This window comes from Pteropus alecto, unplaced genomic scaffold (assembly GCF_000325575.1).
Source record: "Pteropus alecto unplaced genomic scaffold, ASM32557v1 scaffold95, whole genome shotgun sequence".
NCBI lineage: Eukaryota > Metazoa > Chordata > Mammalia > Chiroptera > Pteropodidae > Pteropus > Pteropus alecto.
Window position 1 is genome coordinate 17,373,531 of NW_006441071.1, and position 24,428 is coordinate 17,397,958.

Here is a 24,428-nt window from a genome sequence, read left to right on the forward strand (position 1 = left end):
GCAAAAATAAGTGAGTGCTCAGGGCCAGATGTGGCTTTTGGAGATCAGGTGTTGGCCATGTAGAACAGAAAGATGACATGAGACATTTCTGAGCCTGCCTAAGAGCACCTCATGTTGGGTTGGAGGTGGAGATTGGCTGAATATTGCAGGGGCTGAAGCAGGATTTTTAAGTCCAGCCAGTGGGATCCTGTGTCATCGGACATCCAATTGAATGTTGCCAGAAAGGATCTCAACATCTACTAGAACACCCCAAGAAAGTCAGCTGTGAACATCCACCAAAGCCAGAGAGGTCAAAGATAGACATGCCCAGAGGAAAACAAACCAAGATCACTGCGATGTTGTGATTTATAAGAAAAATATGTATTTTGTCATTTAGATGACCAAACTACCTTTCTCATATATATTTGGTCTTCATGGATCCTGCCTCACAGTTCCCAAAACCTTTGGAATTTCCTGTGTTGAGATTAATAAAGGTGTCTTTTCCAATATTAATGAAGTGATTTTTAGAAACACCTAAGGATGGGGGCTGGTTGCTAGTGGAGCCAACCATGTGATTAAAAAGTTGAAACTTTAATATCCTTCCCCACCACCACTTCTTCAGAGGGTAGAGGTGTTGAAGATCGAGTTCAATTACCAATGGTCAATGATTTAACTAATCATGTGTATGTAATGAAGCCTCCATAAAACCCAAAAGGACAGGATTCGGAGAGCTTCTAAATTGGCAAACACATAGAGGAGTAGGGGGAGTGGTGCACTTGAAGAGGGCATGAAAGCTCCACACCCTTTCCTCATACCCTGCCCTATTCATCTCTTCCATCTCACTGTTCCAGAGTTATATCTTTTCGATAATAAACAATTAATCTAGTAAGTAAAATGTTTCTCAGAGTTCTGTGAGCCACTCTTAGCAAATTAATGGAACCCAAGGAGGAGGTCATGGGGATCTCTGATCTATAGCTAGTTAGTCAGAAGCACAGGTAATAATCTGGGCTTGCAACTGCCATCTGAAGTTGTTGGCGTGGGGACAGTTGTGTGGAACTGAGTCCCTCACCTGTAGAATTTGATGCTATCTCCCAGTAAATAGTGTCAGAATTGAGTTGAATTGCAGGACACCCAGTTGGTGTCCAGAGAATTGCTTGATGGTGTGGGGAGCCCCAACCTCTGCCGTCACAGTGGAACTGGGTGAGCAGAACATCAAAGAATTACACTTGTGCCTTTACTACATTTACCGTTCTTCTTTCTCATATCCTCATACCCTTGGGTTCAGCCCCCAAGGAGCCAGAGGGAGTTGTAGCGTAGGGAAGAAATCCAAGGGGCACAACTGAGAAGAAGCCAACTACGCTTCATTTTTCCATGGAGGCCAAAGCAAGCCCAAGGTGGAGGAGTGAAAATCTTACATTTTAGATGAAGTGCAAAGTTTTGACTAGTACATGGGACTAGATATTTTACTTGCCTCAATTAGACTTTTCTTGGGACAGAGGTAGCTGGAAGATTTTTATATTTTCTGAGAGTGACCAGAAAGGTCCTAGGACCTGTCCTATATTTCATCAAAGAGCATAAGAAAAAATTAGCCCCTTTAAATGACTATGGATAGGCAGTGATGGAGAAAGAATAGATTTGTTTTTTAATTATACTTACTTACAAGTCCCACTTGTTCAATGAGCTAGTTACCCATTGGTAAATAAAAAGACAGTCATATCATCCCTTTCTAGCCCCTCTCCTTGCTTTAGTTTTTTCATGGCTCTTAAATCACTGGACATATTTTAGACTTCTTTAGTTGTTAATTGTCTGTCTCCCCCTACTAAAATACAAGCTCTATGACAGGAAGGACTTGGTCTGTTTTATTTTCTACTATATCTCTAGTTCCTAGAATGGTGCCTGGCACATAGCGAGTGCTCAATAAATGTTTGTTGAAAGAAGAATGAGAGGAAAGATAGAAAGAAGAGAGGAAGGGAGGGACAGAGGGAGGAAGGAAAAATCGAAGAAAGGAAGAAAGGATAAAAGAAAAAGAAAAAAAGGAAGGAAGAAAAGAAGAAAAGAAAGAAATGAAGGAAGGAAGGAGATATGTTTATTTTTAAATGACACAGCTATTTGTAGAGAGCCCTAGGCAGGGAATAGATCAGGGAGGAAAGAAGGAAAGGAGGACAGGAGGAAGGGAGGGTGGGAGGGAGGGAGGGAGAGAAGGAGGGAGGGAGGAAGGGAGGAAGGGAGGAAGGAAGAAAGGAAGGACTACATTCAATAAACATATGTTGAGGACCTATTATTTTGCCAAATGCCGGGGTAAGAAACATTATGCCAAGTTATTATGTTAAATGCTAGGGCAAGAAACATAATAATTCAAAACGATATCCCTGTGTATAAGGAACTGAAAGGCTCATGGGAGAAGTGAGGATGAACAACCACAGTGGCAAAGTGTATGATGGATTCCATAACAAGGAAGAGAAGAGGATGCTGTGAGGGGCACCCAAACTGAAATGGGTTGAGTAGAGAGAAGACATGTCTTCCTACTGGATGTGGCCCCTTTGAAGCTCCTGAACTGAATTTTAAAGGAATAATCTCTTGAAGGAATCTGGAAACATACCACTCAGTTTTCAGTGGTGGCATGATGGGTTTCCTACCCTGGTGGTCCCTCAGGCTCCAGGAAAATGACTGAGTGGGGCCATGGGTGATCCAAATTCACAGGGGAGCAGTAATTCAAGCCACTGGAATTTCTATGATTGTCTTATTAGTCTAAGTGTTTATGGGAAATAGCATTTTAAACTACAGTATTTTTAAAGTAAAATTATTGGGGTGACATTGGGGAACAATAAAATCAAATAGATTTCAAGTGTACAGTTCAATAATGTCATATGTATTGCATTGTGCATTCACCATCCAAAGTTAAGTTTCCTTTTGCTACCAAATATTTGACCCCTTTACCCCTTCTACTTCTCCCCTCACTTGTTTTATACCCCACATATGAGTGAAATCATATGGTTCTCAACTTTTTCTGTCTGACTTATTTCGCTTAGCATGGTTATCTCAAGATCCATCCATGTTATCACAAATGGCAGTATTTCATCTTTTCTTATGGCTGAGTAATATTCCATTGTATATATGTACTACATCTTCTTTATCCAATCATCTATCAATGGACACTTTGGTTGTTTCCATGTCTTGGCCACTGTGAACAATGCTGCTATGAACAATGGGGTGCATATATCTTTGCAGATAAATGTTTTCAAGTTTTTTGGGTAAGCACCCAGAAGAGGGATTGTTTTAAATTTTTATTTGGACTTTATTCAGGGGCTACTTAGGTATACTAGAGTGAGTCTCATGCAAACTAAAACGATCAGGAGTACTTCTATTATTTTTTGTGCATTTGTAAAGTCTCTCACCCAAGGATCCTCACAAAACTACAAAAGGCCCTGTCATAATCACAATCACAAGACCGCTTCTGAGGAAGTGATACATGTTGAATCCTGTAAACTTTAGGAGGGTTAAGTACAGAGCATATTTGATGCTGTATCATAGAGGATGAGAAATTTACAGACAATAAAAGAACAAAGAAAAGCGAGTCATTTTATTTAACAGATTTTTCTTATACAGCTAATGAATCAATGCCAAGACATTTTTGGAACTAAGAGGACAATATTGATGAGCAAATTAGGCTAATATTAGTATTAACAGCATCACAGTCATTTTAGACTTTAAAATGGCAAATGAATAATACGAAAGTTTGCTAACATTCATTTTATGAATAGATGAAGAATAGCTAAGTAGGCCTCATAGATGATCTGTTAGTGGATGAAAATATGACACTTAAAAGTTAATGACCCTAAAGGGGATATAAAGGGATATAATTATATCAGATCTGAGAAATTCAATTATCATTTACTTACTTGGTTCAGGTATTTTTTTCTTTGTTTGACATAGTAAAATGGTATTTTGACCAGTATAGTCTTAGAGAGACTTCTTGCATTCAGATCTAAGTACCTGAAAGAGGCATATAGATCAAATTTTTGTAAATGGAATTATTTTAAATGCCATTGTAAGAGAACCACTTCAACCAGGAAAAAGGAAGGTGTTTGGGGGTAGTGGACTGTTGAGTCAGGGCCCCCTCATGCTTTCTGTCTCCATAATCTCTGAGCTTGGAGTTGATGCCATCGGTTCCAGCATCCTCTCCTGGTACTACTTTGGATCATTTTTTCCAATATTAGCACAATTGAATCCACCTTTCCAGGTTGAAGAATTGTGTATAAATTTGGGCCCAATAAGTGTACCGTCCTTGTTTTGTGCTGTAGCTATGGTTTTATTCTAGCAAAAAACAGCTCTGTCATTTGGGACAGGAATGAAAGTAGGCATCTGCCATTTTGATCCCAGCACTGTCCTTTGCAACTCTTTCTATATCAATAATTATGTCCTAAATTTAAATTTTAGAGAAACTTGATTTTAATTTTTTATGTATATCAGTTTGCATAAGCAAGTGTAACTGTTATTGGTGAACAAATGGAACTCAAAATGAGCAATCACACACACACACACACACACACACACACACGCACACGCACACGCGCCCGCGCCCCTATATTCTATGCCTCTACTATCTATTTGACCTGCTTTGTAGAGTTAATTCTTTCTTTACTCTTGGATAAAATCTTGTGTCATTTCCAATATTTTTATGATCACTCTCAGATAATAAAAAGTCTATCGGTTGCATTTCAATAGTTAAAATACCTCATCAAAATTATGAATTTTATTTAGGATTAAATCTCTTCCCTTCTTCCAGTTAGAGTTTGCTCCAGGCCAGAGAAATCAGCAGCTGAAAGTATATGAGTGTATGGGGATTAGCTGATTTTCTATTTCTTCACTTGCTCTGCTCCTCCTTTCCCTCAGACAACTAGACAACTGAAAAGCTCTCTTGAGATTATTTTATTAATATTAATTATTTACCTGAGATTGTTTTTGTGATCTGAAAATGATTGGAAAAAATATAATACTTGTCCAAGATTTATTTCTTGTAGGAATGGGGAATGAACCATCCCACAAAGGCTAGCATAGCTAGGCAGCGGAGAAAAACAACAAAATTATTTTTCTGATTGTACCCCATGAGTCCCAGTTGTTCAAAATAATAATGGAAATAGGTCCTCTCTGCTTCTCTGGCACTGCTGTAAATAATCTGTATATGGCACTACTGAGTTCACCTAGACATGAAAATAGCCATAATTTCCAAGGGCAAAATTACTGCTGAGAAATAAGCATAGCTTTTTGGATGATTTTAGAAGATAAAGATGTTTAACAAAGTCTCAGTATTTACTTGTTGATGATAATGACTTTTTTGGCAATGGTGCATAAAAGCTACAGTTGGTAGGGGAGTGCTGTTTGACAGGTTAAAATAAGACTCTTCTTTAGTTACGACTGAAGATCTAAGATAATGGATGCTAACTTCTTCATTACAAAGTGAGGTGCCAAATCACTCATGTAGCACGTGCAAAGCATTTAAGCAGTAACTGATTTTGAGCCTTTTGGTGTCTCATCCACCTTGAAGATTAAAAAAAAAAAGGTTGAAATCGAAGAAACTTGACCAAGAGTATTTGAAATCTGGAGGAGTCATTTGGAGATGGTATGCATGCTGAGTCCCACTCTTTTTGTCATAAGTATCTCCTGTTCACTTCAAGCCTTTGAGCAAGGCCTCAAGGATACTAGGCAGAGAACTTGATTAGTGTTTCCTTGAAGGCAGGGAGCATGATGGACTGGAGTCCGACTCATTCCTGAAGCAGCCTGTGGCATCAGAGGAGAAAGTTGACTTGGAAAATACCTGTACTTCCTTTAGTATAGGTTAGAGGAGTATACTTTCTGGGGACCTTGTGAGAAACCCAAGAAATAAATGTCAATTGAGTATTATCTTAAATGATTCTTGCCAAGAGAGATTCTGCCAGGGGGTAAGTCATCCTCAAAAGAAAGAGGCTGGTTACCCTCCAATGTGGAATTTCAGAGTAAGTCTTAAGTGACCTGCTTGCTCCCTGTACCAGTCACCCAGGTTATATGTCTTCTGGGGTTTCTTAAATGCAGCACATATGGGAAGAGTTCATCTTGGAAGATTAGAAATGAAGACTTTAAAAAAAAATTGATACTCAGGTAAATAAGGAACAAGAATGATATTATGAAGTGATCTTCCTATATACACGCTAGATATTTTTTATATTACCATTTTATATTACCAAAACATATGGAAGTGCCTTTATAAAATTACCCCCCTTATGTCAGGTTATGAACATTTCTATACCAAAGTGATTTTTCACATTAAGATGCTGTGGGATTAGGTTTGCCTACATGCAACAAAAACCTCAAATCAACAGTGGTTGTTCACATAAGGTTTTATTCTTTCATGTAAAATGTCCAGAGAATAGCAAGCCAGGACTGGTATGGAAGGTCCACAAATTATCAGAGACCTACTCCTTCCAGCTTTCTGCATTTCCATCTTTTGGGTAGGGCCCAAGACAGCTGCTGGAAACCTGTCATGTCTGCATTCCATGCAGCAAGAAAAAAAATAGAAGAGGGACTTTTCTCGGAGGTTGTATAAATTACTTCCACTTATGCCCCTCTGTCCAGAATTGGTCGCTGGTCATATCTAGGTATAAGGGAGACTAGAAAATATAATCTGAAACAACATGAGTCTAGCTAAAATTTGGGGTTCTATTACTGATAAAGATGGGAGGTCTAATATTGGGGGATAACATCTGCCTCTGAAAACACAGAAATTAAGAGCAAGCTCTAGAATCAGATGGCTTTTCTTTGATTCTTGGCTCCATTACTTATTAGGTTGTAACTTTGGTCAAGAGTCTAAAGCATTCCATGTCTTTATTTCCTCAGGTGTAAAGTGAGAATAGTAGAGTTTTCACAACATTTAATGTGAAGATATTTTGAGTAATGTCTGGCCATGTGCTATTGTTATTACTATTATCCTCATGATTACTGTAACTCACTAAGCTACAGTCTGTATAGCCTCTGGATTTTACTACTCTAGCTGTAGAACTTAGTAGGATGCCTAGAATTTCATGGAAATGAATGGATGAATGAATGAATAAGTCAGACTGAATGAGTTTTGAATTGTAGAACTTCTACTTTCTCATGGCTTACATGAGCATGAATTCATCCCTTTCAGCATTATTTTCCCTTTAAAATGAAAATAAACTATTCCAAGTGTTCTTCCTTTCTCCTTTAAGATCTATTTTCTACCTCTTCAACCCTGCTCTTTGCCAAGGAAGCTGACTTTTATGGATTACATCAGTGAGCTCCCTTGTCCTCTGGCTTCCTGTTGAGATTGGCCTGTGGAAGGCACTGACAGGTGATCAGAGGTGGGAGGAGAGTAAGCTTGGACATTTATTTCTATGGTTTCTCCCTGCAGGGCCATGGTTTGGCAGTGGCTGTGTGCTATAGACTAAATGTTTGGGTTGCCCCCAAAATTATAATTCTGAAATCCTAACCTTCAGTGTGGTGGTATTAAGAAATGGGTCATTTGGGAGCCCTCATGAATGGGATTAGTGCCCTTATAAAAGAGACCCCAGAGAGCTCCCTCCTCTTTCTGCCATGTGAGGACAAGGTGAAAAATAGCCTTTACCAAACACTGAATCTATCGGCGCTTTGATCTTGGCCTTCTCAGCTTCCGAAACTGTGAGAAATAAATTTCTGTTGTTTATAAGCCACCTAATTTGCAGTATTTGTAACCAGTAATGGATTAAGACACTATGTGTCTGTTCTGACATCCACAGCTATCAAGTGGCCCTCTCTTTGCAGCTGTAGGTCTTTCAGGGTTCCAGTAACTGCCCCTACCTTATGGCTCCCCACTATTGCTTTCCTCATGGCATTTCAATATTGTTTATGATTTTCTGAATGCTGGCCACACTTTTATAAGTGCATCCTTCATTAAACTTTCTTCATTTCCTCATTTGATCTTTTCATTCTGTGACCATGATTGATACGTAACACTCATTAGGTTGCTTTGAATATTTAATGAAATAGCGCATACAAAGTGTTTGAAGCAGTGTCTGACATAGAATAAGCACTCAACAAACTTAAGTTCCACTAATGCTAATATCACTTGTATTCTTTCACTGCTCATTATTTCATGTTTGGCAATATTTTTGTTTCACATAATTTTCAAAGGTGTTTATTGATTTGTTAAAGTATTTTACTCCCAAAAATGATCAGAACATTCCTAAGGTTAATTTTAGGATCAAACTTACACCTTAAAATAAAATTGTGGCTAGTAGGTTTTTCCCCAAAAGATATGTCTTCTTTTTGTTAATATATAAAATGTGTAGCCCAATACCGTGTCCTCTCCCATTACCTTGAGAACTTATGAATCTAAGAAGAGGAGTAGTTGAGCTAAAGGCATAGGAATCAGAGCTGGGAAATTGGGCTGAGAGACTGGTGATTCAAGAGGTTGAGGTCTTAAGGAATAGTAATGAGAGAAGCCAAGGCTCTATAGAGCCGTGGAGTAGACTGGAGAAGTAGGACCACAGACCATAGTTAAAATTGCTTTGAGCAGGGTAGATTCCTAGAGCCTTATTATACTGAACCAAAGGAGAACAAAGGCATATGACTGTAGCTATGATACTCTTGCAGTTGAAGTCTCCAAATTTCTAAACAGTGGTTTCTCATTTTTAAAGCAAAATCTAATGGGATTAATATGAGCTGGGGCTTCATTGCATGTGGTGGGGAACCTAATCTTTAGGCCTAGGGAAAGTAATGGGTTCTTTTGGTGGTGGTGAGTTCTGGTTCTCTGCTATTAACCTCCACATTCATGATCTCCTAGAGTATTGTATGAAAATATTCAATCCTTACCATCCATTTTTGTTCCGAAGATCCCCTAGATGATGCCCATAATGCATCTACAATTGATTTGAGTACATTTTGCAATCTTCAGATTTTCCTCATAATAATTGCTTGATTGAATTATCATATGATAGAGATTGAATTATTAATGATGATCCCATTGATGGTGATGATGAAGGTGATTGTATCTGAAGTCCTATATGATTTACAAAGTGGTTGCTACAAAAATTTTCTTACTTATGGAAGTTAAAATGTATTAACCTTGAGAAGGAAATAGAAAGGAGATATAATTAGTATTTAATTGAATGCAATACTTTCTAGTTCATAGGAACAATAATTTGATTTTTACTTTCCAATAACACATAGTAAAGAATTGCCATTTTTATATGTTTATGATGAAATAGTTAACTGCTATGAGATATCACTTATTTTTTAATGTCAATGGAGTCAATAATTAAAAGCAGAATGTACTTCAATAGAAATATATTTTAGTAACTCATCATTTCTTATAATTAATTTATTTTTCTTATATATGGCTTCTATTTTTCTAGATTTGGATATCAGAAACACATGAACAAATGGCACAAATTTTTTTAAACACAGAATTGGCTGAAATAAAAAGCAAAGCTTTATTGAATGCAGAAACAATGAGCTCTGGGATTATTGAAAGGTATTCTCAATATTTTCCTTTGCTTACAGAACAGACACATGCAGGAAAGGATTTATATAAGTACTGAAGAGGTATAGTGACCCCAGCTACACATTACAGGAATACATCAAGCACAGAAACACATTAAGCTTCCATGCTTTCTGCTGATGCCATTCCCTCTGTTTGAAATTCCCTTCCCTCATTTGTTTGCCAATCAACACTACTTATTCTGAGTCCAGTTAAAATGTCATTTCCTCTTACATGTTTTTCCTGTAGGAGTTCTGACTATCTAGGTTTGAATCCCAGCTCCACAATTTACTTGTGAAAGTTATTCGGTGTCTGTAAGCCTCAGGTTGTTCACCTGTAAAATGGGAATTATAAAAGTATCTGCCTCATAGAGTTTTTCTGAAGTTTGGATGAAATAAAGTATGTAATGTGCATAGAAATATTGCCTGAGGTGCATTAAGAATCAGGTAGGTGGTTATTAATCAGAATTAATTGTTCTTGTATCCTTGCCCTCTGAACATTTTATATTACACATAGCAGTTGTACGTACATACATCTAGTTATTTATATGTATGTATGTTTCCCCTGAGATAGAGTTCCTTGAGGGTAGGAACTACTACTTAGTCATATCTGCAGTCCTGCTACCTGATACAGTACCTTCCCGTGGAGTTGTGACTTTGTCTTATATTGTAATTATTGGAAAATGCAGTCAAAGTAATGACAAGATTTACGCATTCCATTTACGCATTAGAACATTTTATTTTGCCAAGTGCATAAAAGTCGCGAGCATGAAAATCCTTTAAAAGTAATTATCATGAAAATATAGCCCCAAATAAGTTTTCTGTGGCTTTGATAGTTTATAAATGTCAGTCTGACATGTTTCTAAAAATTGATATCTTGTTTCCAGGGACACTGGATTGCCTGTGACAGGCTTTGGAGCTCTCTTTACTAGACACCCACCAGATCGGCGCAAAATGTGAGTACTCCCTAAACTGCTGCAGATTGCACAAAATGTTTTTTAATGATTCAGGAGGTTTGTTTGCAGGGATGCTAAAGTGCTATCTAATGTTCCTAAGCAGCCCTATGGAGCAAATTTGTGTGTGAGATGAGCTTCCTTCAAGTATGAGTTATAGGGCTGTTGGCTATTTTGCAGAATCTGCCAGAGGTGGGGATGGGGGGGTGCCCTAAATGATAATGACCTACCTCATTTCACAATCACCTGTTATAATTCTGGCCAGGTAGTATAACCCTCCAGGTCCTAGCCCTGATTGTTTCGGCAAGGCTGGCCTGGGCTTCATCCCCCACAGCCTTACTGTAGCACCTCTGAGTTGGCTGGAAGGTCCACAGGGAACATCCCCAGGATGGTCCTTGAGGAGATTGGGCTTCTGGCTTCCATCAAGGTGATGTGCTAAAAACATTCTGCTGGCTCCCGTCCCTGTGCTGAAATCTGGAATTTCCAGCAAAGACATGGAAAGGCAGAATGAATCCAGAGGCAGACTTTGAAAACTGTATCAAAACACTGAGAAACTCTAAACAAAATAAAGGGCTAGAGCAGGAGAAAACTAGGGAGGAGAAAAGGGATAAGGCAAGAGATGAAGTCTCTAGATGGCATCTTGGGCCAGTCTAGGGTGGGAGCTGTGATCTCGGTGGGCCTGGCATAGATGGGAGCTGAATGAGTCTTGTCTATTGAGTTTGGATTATAGCTCAAAGTTGTATTTTCTGCAGTGACTTTGACTGCTGTTTTTAGTCCAAGGCAGAAAATGAGACAGCCAGGGCTCTACATAATAGAAGATTTGATGCCAACAGCCTACTTCCCTGAAACTCTGATCTCAGCATTGAGATCTGTAATGCCAGTCACGGATAGCCAGTAGGACCCTGAGTTGTCTCCTTCAACTCTAGTTAGAGAAAGCAACCTCGGTTATAGAAAAACTGGGTATTGCATCTTAAGGAGAAAGAAATGTCAGGGAAAACAAGTGGAGTTAAGCCCAGCAAACTGCAGTAGAGGCACTCAACTCATATTTCCCACACTCACAGTGAAGACACCAGCTTAGCCACACTTTTCAATGGATTATCATGTAGTCATCAAAAGTGGAGGCAGCTGAAAGTCTTAGGAATAATACAGGCGAAGTCTCAGTAAAAAAAAAAAAAAAAAATTATGACACACGTAAATAACAAAACCATCGTGAAGAATGAGATATAGGCAACCCATACCAGAGGAAGCAGATCTCATGGAACAAATGGAATAGGAATTTAAAATCAATGGAACGGAAAGTTAAAGTTTATTATTTAGGGGAATAAAGGAAACAGCAGCAGCAAACATCAGGCAAAATAATAAAAATCAGGTTGACATTAATTTCCCAACAGCAACACTGGATACAAGAGTATAACATTAAAGTATTGAAGGAAAAGAATTTTGAACTCAGAATTATTTAAATGTGAGGGCTGAATAAAGATATCTTTTGGTAGAAAAGGGCTAATTTCAGACTTACTATACTGCCATGAATAACTATAAAACTGGGCAAAATATATTAGACAACTATTTTCAAGTGTTGGATAACAACCAGTGAGGCTCTGTGCTACTTGAGATGAAAGGTGAGCATCACATTCTCCCCTGACTCACCACGAAGTTTTCCTGGCTGTGGTGCAGGCAGGCAAACTCAAGTGTACAGTAGTATTCTTGTTGAACTTGGAGGGAGAAATAAGAATTTAGAGCTTCTGACATGACTGGAATTTTAGGACAGGGTATTGGAGAGAAGGAAGTTTTGCATGGAAGTGGGAATAGAAATCTGCATGGTGTTCCCCTCAAATGATTGATCAGGTGCTGGGCTCTGCATGCACTATCAAAATAGTACATATCCCTGGCTTTAAAAAATCAACTAGAGCTGTCTATAGTGGATTCTGAAATTTCACAATGGTATTCCCTCCTGTGTGGTCGTATTGTGTAGTGAGCTGCAGGGCTATGTTACCTGCCTTCACATCCTGGCCCTGCCACTTACTAGCTACGTGATCTTGGGCTAGTTGTATAACCATTTTGTACCTCAGTTTCTTCATCTGTAAAATTGAGATGATAATTATGTAGGCACCCATGTTATAGGGTTGTTGTGATAATTAAGCAAGTTAATGTATTTAAAACAACTGGAACAGCAACTGATCCATACATGGTAAGTGCTACATGTAAGTCAGCTGGGCCAGATACTTGGGCAAGCCTACAGTCTAGAATTCATACCTATCAGTTCAGGGAAATGATCTTGATTTATTTAATTGATGATTTATACCTTCCATTTTCTCTGTTCTTTCTTTTTGGAAATTCTTATTCGATGTTAGATTGCTTGGCCTGGTCTTTTAATTGTCCCGTCTTTTCTATTTTATTTTCGTCTTTACTCTCTATTTCACTCTATCTCTAACCCTATTATTGAGTTCTGTTTTTTCTGAATCCTGCTATTCTTTTTTTTAATAATTTTTTAATTTTTTAATTATAGATGGCATATAATATACTAGTTTCAGAGATTAGACATTTATATAACTTATTAAGTGATTACACCAGTAAATCTAGTACCCATCTGACCCCATACATAGTTATTACAGTATTAATGACTACATTCCTTATGCTATACTTTATATCCCCATGGCTATTTTGTAACTACCAATTTGTACTTCTTAATTCCTTTCCCTCTTTAACTTACCCCTCTAACTATCCTCCCATGTGGCAACCTTCAAAATGTTCTCTGTATCTTTGTTTCTTGAATCCCATTTTTCTTATAGGAATCTTTTGTTTGTTTCATGACTGCAATATCTTTTATCTGTCTGAGATGTTAATGATAGTTTTCTTCAATTTTTTTTTTTAAAAATCCACATATAGTCTCTATTTTCTCCAAGATCTTTCTTGTTTCTGTTTGTTTTATTTGTTGGCAAGTATCTATTTTCTAATCCAGAGATTTTCTTCAGGCAATCTATCCTTGGTTTTCTCCTCATGGTTAAAAGATGAGGCTTGGAGCCTGTGAGTGAGGCTTGTTGACTTGGAGCTTCACTGGAGGGATCTATGTGGGTCTTTTTTTTTTTTTGGCAGAAGCCCCAGGGTCAGTATTTGAGTCTTTCCTTGTGGATTGGTCATATTCCCCAGAGGAAGCTCCCTGAATCACCCATCTGAAGAGTGAAGGGCTGGTACCTGTGTTACTGGAGCGAGGAGGACAATTGGCTGAGACATCAATATTAATCCTTCACTGTTAATGGTCACTGAACCATGCTGTTGATCCAGGTCTTTCTTTTACCCTTTGCAGTGAATAAATTCTAAGCTTCCTGCTGGAGTAGGGGAGGGACAGTAGCACAGCAATAGGGAGTGGAAGAGGGGCTTGGATTTCTAACTGCTTCTCAAACAGCTCTCCTTAAGTCTTCCTTTACTGATTTAGGACTCAGCTTTCAGCTAAATCAGAGAGCACTTCTCCATCTTCTCTTTAGCTTTTAATATTTGTTTTTCTTGTCCCTTTTCCTGTTTTTCCTATTCTTATGGACTTATTACTTTTTAAAAGTCTCTTTAATGTGGTTTTGGTGGAACTTTTTGAGTAAACATGATGCCACATGTACATTCATTCTTAACTCTGAAGTCATCAAATCTCATCTGAAATGTCACCTTCTCCAGAGGAGCTTCCATTCCTACTGTCACCTCCAACCCTGTGGTAGGTCCCTTGGGTATTCATAGCACTGTGTGTTTCTTTTACTCTAATACCATCCCTCTTGGTTGCAATTAGTCGCATTCTTGTTTGTCTTTCTTGCTAAAGTCAATGCTCTGAAGAGCAAGACTGTCTTAGCTCTATTCCTACTGCCTAACAGAGAGCCTGACCTTCAGCAGATGCACAATAATTATTTCTTGAATGAATAAATTATTTCTGATGTTGAACAGCAAATTAAAATGGAAAAGGAGTATGGATAATTCCTATCTTATTTGATTTAGGGCTTCAAGGCCTGTGGAACCGAAAGTTATTCTAAATTCTATTCTGGTTAATGCATTGGAAGACATGGTCTCTTAGAAAATTAGCCCTTATTGGTTTGAATTACCAAAATTACTTGTTTATTTTATTTGATTCATGAGTATTAACAAGGAAATAAAAACATGAGCACCTTCAACCATTTCTGCTAATTTCATATGCAATTCTTTCTTTCAGTTGATGTACATTAATTACAGGACATTCCATACAATAGACTGTTGTGATATTTTAGAATCTGCTCTCTTGAATATTAAATATTCTTTTGCTTCTTGCCAGCTGTACAGCTGTGGAAGTTAAATGTCAACTTTAAAAGGCAATGAATAAGAATGACCTTGTTCAATAGACCAAAATAATGTGCTTCCAACTTATAAAAGAAAAGCTGTAATCATAATGTAAGTTTAAACTTCAAGTTACTTCTTAACAACAAAAAAAAATCAGAATACAGATATAGCTTTGTTATTAAGGAGACATTAGTCAGATGCATTTATCTTAATTTTTAGATAACATCCATTATGTTGCGATGACATTTGGCAGTCTGTTTCTTTTCTCACAACTTAAACAATAGCCTGCTATTTTATTTCGAACGAATGTGAAGAAGAAACAACACTTTTACTCAAATTGGCAGCAAACATCTCAGTGGAACATATTGAAAAGCAGAATAACTAGAATGCTTGGTACCACTGGACTTATCACTCCTGACCTTAACTAGAGAATAAGGCTCTGTGGATAATTACTTCCACATAATTCACAGATGGAGAAATTTTTAAAATTATAATATAGTCATGTTGAGACTAAAAGTGATATCAATGACTTAAACTTTAAAAATGAGATTTATATAGTTTGAGGTTAATTGAACTCATCTAGAACTAGAGCCATCATGTCTCTTGAGAGCTGATTGCCTTCCATCAATGAGTTTCCAAGGAATTGACATTGGACAGAGTTGTAAGGGGTGAGAGGCAAGGAGGCTTAAAGACATCTTAGACATTAACAGTGTTCTTACGGACTCAAACAGATACAGTTACATGCTTAGGGGTGTCTAACATACCTTACTTTTATTACCTAGATAGAGACATTAAAGGTGTAGAAAAGGAATGAGAGACACATTTCCTTTAAGGCTCATAGGAAGAGTGGATGGGAACATGAATATAATTAGTGAGTTAAGAGTCTTTCTTGCTCTCCTATCTTGTTCTCAAGAATCCTCAAGGAACTTTCACTTAATTTGGAAGTATATTTTGAGAAACAGAAAACTAATTCACTCATTATCAGAAGACTCCTGGATATATGATTATCTAATACAAAATCATTTTATGATTTGTCTATAGAACCGGACAATTATAGCTGATTCCTTCTAGGAAATAAGGTTTTTCATGTATAATATCTGTACTGCATCTATGACCATTAAACAAACAACCAGAAACTAAAACAATAGAACAACAACAACAACAAAAACATATCAAGCAGATAAAATTTTGAAAGGAAAGTGTACTATAAATATAATTTTAAGATCTTATTTAAATATGCATAAGTAACCATGTGTGATCCTGGGGTAATAGTTTACAGAGAAGTTAGTTTTTCTGACAGGGAAAAGCCAGTTCTGCCATAGACTATTTCCTGGGTGAGAAGCAGGTCCATGGGAGTCTGGGGCAGTTTGAAGGCAGCGCAGGAGTACTGACCACCTACTGGAGAATGGAGAGGTACACAAGGAAGATCTCTTACAAGGTCAACCCTAACTAATGTGTTCTGACATTTTTAACAAATTTCATTGTCTCCTGGTGGTAGTGATTAGTGTATATTGTTGAAGTTTTATGATAAATGTGTCATTTCCAGAATTCATCAAAACATTTATTGCAATCCGCATGACTGGAGAAGAAAGAAATTGTGTTTTGGATCACTAGGTAGCTTTTTGGACACGATGTGGTTTTTCAGAAAGGGTGTGGTATGAGAAAATAGAAGACATGGGTTCTACTTCTGGACCTGCACTAAAACTGCTCTGTGACCTTGTGCTGGCTGATAACTCTCTCTGGGCTTTAGTTGTTTCCATCCGGAAAATGAGGGAATTGATCCAAATGACCTGTGAAGTCCTTTCCTGCTCTAAAATTTTATGATTCTGAGGAGAAAGGAATCTGTAGTCACGTAGATGGACAAGTTAAATCAGGCAAAAAAGTAATTCAGGCAGTTAAGTTTTGACTGCTGGCATAGAGCACTTATCCATTTGTGTGTGGAGTGATTACTTCACTGTAGTAGTAGCAAGCTTAGGCCACAGTTTAAACTTTTTCCATTTATTCTTTCCATGGGGGCGTGCAGCATCTCTAAAACCTTTGGCACTCTTCAGAGGAATGGGACTGCATATGAATAGTAAGAGAACTTTCTTTCTTCTTTTCTTTTTTTCTTTTCTCAAAGTACAATGGAAGGCTTTTACTTTTGTTTCTACTCAGGCACTTGTGTGGTGGGTTCTCTCCTGGTAAAATACAACATTTTTCCAAAAGAAAAAAAAAAAAGTTAAAAAAATTGCCCTGTCGTGACAGTGATGAGGGTAATGACAAAGAAAATGTGAAGAAGAGAGTGGTATGGTGGTGAAAAGACCACAGAATGGGAATGAGACAGACTGGAATTCAGTTCTTGATTCCCCATCTCACTCATTGTAACACCTTTTGTTTTTCTTCTTTTGGACAACATTGTCTCTCCCATTCGATGTAATCTAATTAGGCCATAAAATGACTGGGCTGATTTTGTTCCCCCCTCTCACCTCTTCACAAGCCAAGTGTTGGTCTCCAGGCCAGGACAATCAGAAAGCACTCTAGGATAATAACTGGTTGGAGCAAGATGCTCTCTCACGCTCCAGGTAGCAAGTTTACAGAGGGCATCTTACAGCTGGAGGAGCATCTATTTGTAAATGAAGCTAAGCAGAAATGTGGAAACAGACAGAATTCTGATGACGTTCTTTTTATGTGTGCTGGAATTTTCCTTTTTCTTTCTTTATGGAGTTTGAATTGAGTTTCTATAATTTATAACTTTAAGAGTAACACTGAAAATAGCAAACACTTATATGCTTGCTTATTATGTGCTTGGCACTATTCTAAGGGTTTTACATATGCTAACTCATTTACTCCCTACAAAAAATGTGAGTTGACTCCATCATTATTATTTGCATTCTATGGAGGGAAAAACAAAGGCACAAAGAAGTCAAATAACACGTTCAAATTCTCACAGCTGGCAAGTGATAATGAGCCAGGATTTGAACTGAGACCATCTAATTCCAAAGCTCATGGTCTTAGCCATTTTTCTATGATGCCTTTTTGAATAACAAGCCAATCAGGAGAACTCTGAACATCTCTTTCCTCTGTAGATATGGAGATGATAATTGCTACTTTTAGGCAGGTCGGGCCTTGAGCACCAAGCTCATAAAGGAATTACTGGGGAAAAGTTCTTTATCTCTTTTGAAATTTCTAGAATCAAATTTTCATTTTTCAAACAACCTGGGCTACTCGTTCCTCAGATAATCCTTGGTCTTGGCCTGACATTTTTCCTCATCGAGGCAGGAATACTGCTTGAGGACATATCTCCAACTTGGGCTCCCAGGAATGGGTGGCTTAGCGAGTGCTGAGTAATTGATAGCTTTTCTAGTTCTCCAAATTTGCTGATTTCAGAGCCAACCAAAATGCTATTGCCCTTTGCATTACTCCTTCAAATATGGTGTCCTTCCTTAGCTGGTATATTTTGAAGCCATATGGCTAAGTGGGACACTTTTCCATTCATTAATATTCGGGGTTGTGACTCAGATCCTGACCTGAGCTGTGTGCCTTGGCACAGAAGTATTTTAATGGTGGGTAGCAATAACCTATTCTATTGCTATTCTTGCTGGGTAATTCAAATAATTTGATAAGAAAATTTGTGTGAATGTACTTGGTATGTACCTGCTAGATCTAAAGTTTGGGCATCACAATAGATTAATGGCTGACTCTGCCCATTTTTATGTCTTTATTGAATCTAACTTCATTGAGTAGTTATTCAAGTTATACCTATCAAGTTGAAGGTTTAGGTTTCTTTGCATAGTCAGGTGGGCTCAATGTGACTCTCAAAATAAAATTATGAAGCTAGGCTTATTTGATTTACTTATTGTGGTCACCAGTGTCTAGACCTGGCCTCCAATAATTCCTTCCCTCTCTTTACAAGCATGCCACCTCTCCCATCAAGTAGCAGAGGTTATTTGCCTGCCCTCTGAATCTGGGCTGGTCTTGTGACTGATTGGGATCAATAGAATGTGGCAATAGAATCTGGAACTTCTGAATGCAGACCCACTGAAGTGGACTGGTAGATTCTACTTTTTGATTCTTAGACTCCAGCTGACATACTGTGAGAAGCCTAAGACACATGGAGAGGGCACGTGGAGGAGAACCAAGCCATTGTATTTGTCAGCTCCAACTGAGCTCACGGACAATAGGCAAAATAAATTGCCAACCACGTGTATGAGCTATCTTTGACATTCTAGTAGTCAAGTCCCTGGATGCCTGTGGCTCTAACTGACATTACCTGGAGCAGAAAAATCACCCAGCTGAATCCAGTCATCCCACAGAATAATCAGAGATAGTAAAATTATAGTTATTTTAAGCTACTAACTTTTAAACCATAGTAATAGGTAATTGAAATAATCTTCATGTCTCTAACTACCATGATTATGTGGCTATTTCTATCATTGTTTAAACTATATGATAGACCTATATATAATGGCCTATTTGTCATTGCTAACTCATCAGGGGTGCAAACAGTTCAAACTTTTGGGACTGATGAGCTAACAAAATGAGTGCGTGGTAAAGATTTTCAAAATGTCATGGTTGTGGAATTTATATTTAATTTTCACATTTCTTTTTATCCCATGTACATAATGATGAGTCGGTATTACTAGTATTTCTTTTTATATAGTATTGAAAATTTATGTGCTTGTCATAAAAATATTATTAGTTATAATTACTTAAACTAAAGTCTTCATTGGATCCCAGTAGATAGTATGGTATTATGAGTCTTTGACCCATGGCGGTGGTTTCAAAGGAATAAGAAGTTTCCAGAATTACGGAAATCTTGCTTCTATCCATATTTAACTTGATTCCATATAAGGCACTTATATAGTTCAATTATTGCCCTAACATGTAAGCCTTATATTGTTCTTTCAAATGGCTTCCAAACTTATTACGCTGAAGAAACATATCTGAATTCATTCTTTTGATATAAACTTTTAATGAGTGCCTATTATGTACTAAGAACAATTAAATACTAGGGATATAGAGACAAAAGACACCCACGATTCTGAAGTAGCTCATTTGTCTAATATATGAAAGAAAAATAAGTAGTCAATAATTGTACATCAGTCAGGAATATGCTCGGTTGAAAGTAATAGAAAACTTAACTAATAACAACTTGAAAATTAAGGAATTTGATCACCTGGCATAAAATATAAGGGAATTCAAGACTAGAATGGTAGCTAAACATTGTCATTAATAATTCAGGATATTTTTTGTCTTTCTTCTCTATGATTTTTGTAGGTAGCTCTCATCCTTATAGTCTCAAGATGGTTGTTTTGCCTCCCAACATCAATCTGTTCAGAAAGGAAGAAGTGGGAAAGGGAAACCCTCTTCAGGAACTTCATCCTTCATTTATTGGATAGACTGACATAGCCACTCTTGGTTACAACAGTGTTTTTAGCTTCTGCTTAGAGAAATACAGGGGAAGGGAGGTTGCAATAGCTGTTGAATGAGCCCATCTATGCTCTACAACATGCTGGGGTGAACACAGGATGTAAGAGGACATAACTCAGATTTGGAAGGTTAGGAAAGGCTTCCAGACAGAAGTGACACCTGAGCTGAGTCATGAAGTATGAGTTGGACTTGGCCAGTTCAATAGGAGAGAAGAGCACCTCAGGCAGAAGATACAGGAAATACCAAGGCAGAGAGGAGTGGGACCTATGATGGGCATGCCGGACTCAGAGAGTACAAGGTTGCAATGATAACAGCTAAAGTTGGAGAGAGATGTCGGGAAGAAAGCAAGCAGGGCTTGAAAACTATGTTAAGGAATTTGGACTTTATTATGCAGGCTACAGTGAAAGCTTTTCAAGCAAGGTGTAGAAATGATCAGATTTGTACTTAGAAAGCAGAAAACAGAAAACAGATTGGTAGACAACTGAGACTGCAGTCAGAAGACTGTTGAACTAATCAAGGTAAGACATAATAAGGACCTGACTTTTGATGGTGGCGTGGAAGGAGAGAAGGGTTCAGATTTTAGAGATATTAAGCGAGAGGAATAGACATTTACTTGATAAATGATTAATTGTGAGGGTAAAGAAGACTAGACTCAAGGTTGATGTCCAGGCTTCTGGCTTAGCCAACTGGGGGTTAATGGAGCCATTTATTGAGGTAGTAAAGATGGGAGAAAGAGCATGCTAGATTATTAATAGGTGGGTATTTGAGACTGGAGCAAGAGGGAAGTCACTGACCCAGACCCAATTGCTAATATAAGTATCCTAACTAGTGCCTCTGCCTCCAATTTCTACTCTCTCAATCCATTCTTCACCCTGTAACTTGAATAATCCAATTAAAATGCAAAAAGAACTATGTCCTTTCACTGTTTGATTAGAATCATTACAGTACTACCTTTTCTTCTAATGTTAATGGGCAGATACTATGTGTCTGGCAATGAACTAAGAACTTTATGTGTCTAATTTCATTTAATTCTCATTCTTTGAGATGGATGCTGCAACCAAAACTCCAGAGAAAAGGGACTCAGACGGGTAAAGTGACTTTCCAAAAGGTCCTTACCTAGAAAGCACCAGAGCTGGGTTTTAAATTCTTATTTGGTTTGTTTGACTGGAGAGCATGTGTCCTTACCAACTATAGTACATTGTTATTCATGCCTAAATGTATATAATGCTCCATATCCTTCAAAATACTTTCACATACATTATCCACTACCACCTTCCTCCTAACAATCATATAAGGTCAATTGGGTAGGTATTTTCTTAACTGTATAGAGGAGGAAATCAAAGCACTGAGATAATCAAGAAATCCAAATCCTCATTAATTAATTAATTAATTAAGCCATCTATTCTATAAATATTTATGGAACAAATACTAATGTGGAAATTAAGATGCAGAGGGTTCCAGTGACTTGCTGAAGGCCTCATGACTACTTAGTGGTAAAGCAGAGACTAGGTTCTTTGAGTTCACAGTCCTGTTTTTGGTGGGAAGGGAGAACTGCTTCCAAAACTGCTAGAGAACTTAGCAAGGGCTTGGCTTTGATTAGGAGTAAATGAAGATTCAAATTGTCCTCTATTTTATCTTTCCTCTCTGTCTCTTGCCCATTAGCTTCTTAGAAGTTGATTTCTAAAACATAGGCCTGGCATTCAGCAGCTGTGGAAGAACTATCAGATTTGGTGTGTGTGGCTTCATTTAGTAGGTAGAAGAGGAGGAAGAGACAGGGATGTTCATTTCAGCACATTATGAGATTTTTAAAAAAATGATTGTTGCTGTTAAGAATGAGACAGAATTTTTCAGAATGATTGTAAGCTCCCCACTTCCCTCCTACCACACAGAGTCAAGTAGACACCATGCCCCTCTGTGGTTATAGTCATCCTAAATAATGAATGCTGCTTCTGCTGCCAGCGATGGGATTAATTTCAAATTAATTCTCTGCTACTGTAAGTCACTTACTCAGATTCAGACTCTGAGGAGGAGCCATATGATATGCTGAGTAGATATAGCATGTACTTCTTCTGGCTGCCAGGAAGCTAGGAGAGCAAATATCTGCCCCTCCTCCAGAAAAACAAACAAACAAACAAACAAACAAAAAACAAAAACCAGAAAGGAAACAGTTGATCTTTAAAGTTCTTGCAGATTTAAAAAACTGATCTCATGAGTTTTGGTGCATCATCCTGTCATAGATCCACAAAAGGTACCACTGGTGTTAGTGCAAGTATAGGTATTTTAACTAGTACCATGGCTTTAATGATAATTTTAGTATCAGACTTCTTTTCTTTTCTCATCTTACAAAACATCTCTACCTTATAGCCATTACAAGTTGAAGATGACATGTGTGGCAAATTGTGGGTGGTGCTGGGTGAAAGCTGTCAACTTCCAACAGTGTTTACAGCATGGCATTACCCTGGTGAGTGTACCAGAATCTTGTCTTTAATTTTACATTTTAAGAAAAACCCTTTTATCCATGCTTCAGAATTTGTCTGACTCATGAAGACTGACTTATGCTCATTAAACTCACACAAAAAGCAAGAGTTCTAATTAATTAAGTAAAATGTGCAAGCATACCAGCCATATCGGCCTAATAAAAGCAATCTTTCTCTTGGTTAAAAAACAAAAACACATATAAGAAGCCAAACTATAATCTGAATGTTGTTGTTCAGAGTGTTTGGATAGAGCAAGGTAGTTATATAGTTTCAATGATCAATGACCTTGGACTCTGATTGCCTGATTATAATAGTCGGGACTCTTTTCAGCTGTAAGTGACAGATACACAATTAAAATTACTTGAGCTAAAAGGGGAGTTCATTAAAAGAGTAATGGAGTACCATATGGAACTCTGGGAAATTCTATGGTGAGTTGAGCTTCAGAGACTGCTGGAATCAGGACTAGAAAACCTCCAAGTTTCTCTTCCTATTGTCTTTGTTTGCTCCCTCTGAGGGTAGGGATGTTACACCACATGGTTCTCATCACCAGAGGGTGGCCCTTTCCCATTGGTCTCTCTTAAGAAATCCCACGGGAGAGCCCTGACCAGACGTGGGCTGGAAGCTGATATTTGGACTTACCAGCAATGGGTAGGGGTGGAGTGGTAATCGGGCATGAGGCACAGGCTTGTTCCTGGTGATTCCAGTCATTGTTGGCTGCCATAGGTCTGCAGCACTGACATTGATGAACTCCATCTCTGCCCCCGAACTAGAGAGGCCTATTTATGAGCTAGAGCATCTCTTCCCCAGGTTGATGCCTGGAATCAATACCTCTCTTGTCTTTCTCACCTCTTGCTTTCTTGAATTTCTTTGAAGGCCATTTCTCTTCTAATGGATTGTTCTTTCCTTATGTTCTTTATTCAATTACAGCCTTAAGCTGACATCTAAGAGGCAGATTTATCATATTTTTTTCTCAAAAGACTATCTTATTTCAAATTTGATGAACTATATCACTTAAAGATTGTTGTCCTGTTCTTCAGATTTAAAAAAGTGTGTGTGTGTTGGGGTAGCAATCACAAAAAGTTTATAAGTAACTGAAAGTCATCTTTCAGTATTATAAAAGTTTCCATTCTGTTGATCCACAATGCCTTTTTAAAAAGATAACTGAATATTTTAATTTCCATTTGTATTTACTTTAAGTTCTCAAAAATCTATGTCTCTTTATACCTAATTTTATTTTTATTGCTTTAGTAAGTCAATAAATATTTTCAGTACCTACCTTATAACAGACTCCCTGCTGGGAGGTGATAATAAAGAGAGAGAAGGGCCTGAACATGTGTAGAATGGGTTTCTGACTGCTTTAAGTGAAGAGAGAGATGCCCAATGCTGACTTGCAAGGTGGACCTGCCCAAAGCAACACTCCGATATTTGACTGATAATCTTATCATTTGAGTCACAACTTTAGATGAGAATAAAGCAGGAAAACTAGTTCATTGTCATCTATTAATACTTAAATGTCTTAAGATTATAGAATATTTCCCATTTTAAGATTATTGAATATTTTCATATAAATACTATTCAAACACCCATCTATCTACTCATTACCTGGTTATAATGTAAGTTAATATTTTTACTAAATTTGCTTCACATTTTTTAGAGAAATGATTTATCGTCTTATATAAGAAATGATTTATCATCTTATATAAGCATCCAATATAACTACCCCATTGATGGACATTAGCTTCCAAATTTTCACTCTTACACATAAGGTTGCAGTGAGTATCCTCCTACATGTCACCTTTAGTATATATAC

At 37.7% G+C, this 24,428-nt stretch overlaps 1 protein-coding gene across 1 annotated transcript in view; it reads left to right on the top strand.

Annotated features, from left to right (window-relative positions):
* CUNH9orf135 (chromosome unknown C9orf135 homolog) overlaps positions 1–24,428 on the top strand; it is a 65,965-nt gene that overhangs the window by 25,555 nt on the left and 15,982 nt on the right. Inside the window, exons 3-4 of the mRNA XM_006918483.2 lie at positions 9,366–9,484; positions 10,377–10,445. Of these exons, the coding sequence (XP_006918545.1) occupies positions 9,366–9,484; positions 10,377–10,445 (188 nt within the window). The remainder of the gene's footprint in view (positions 1–9,365; positions 9,485–10,376; positions 10,446–24,428) is intronic.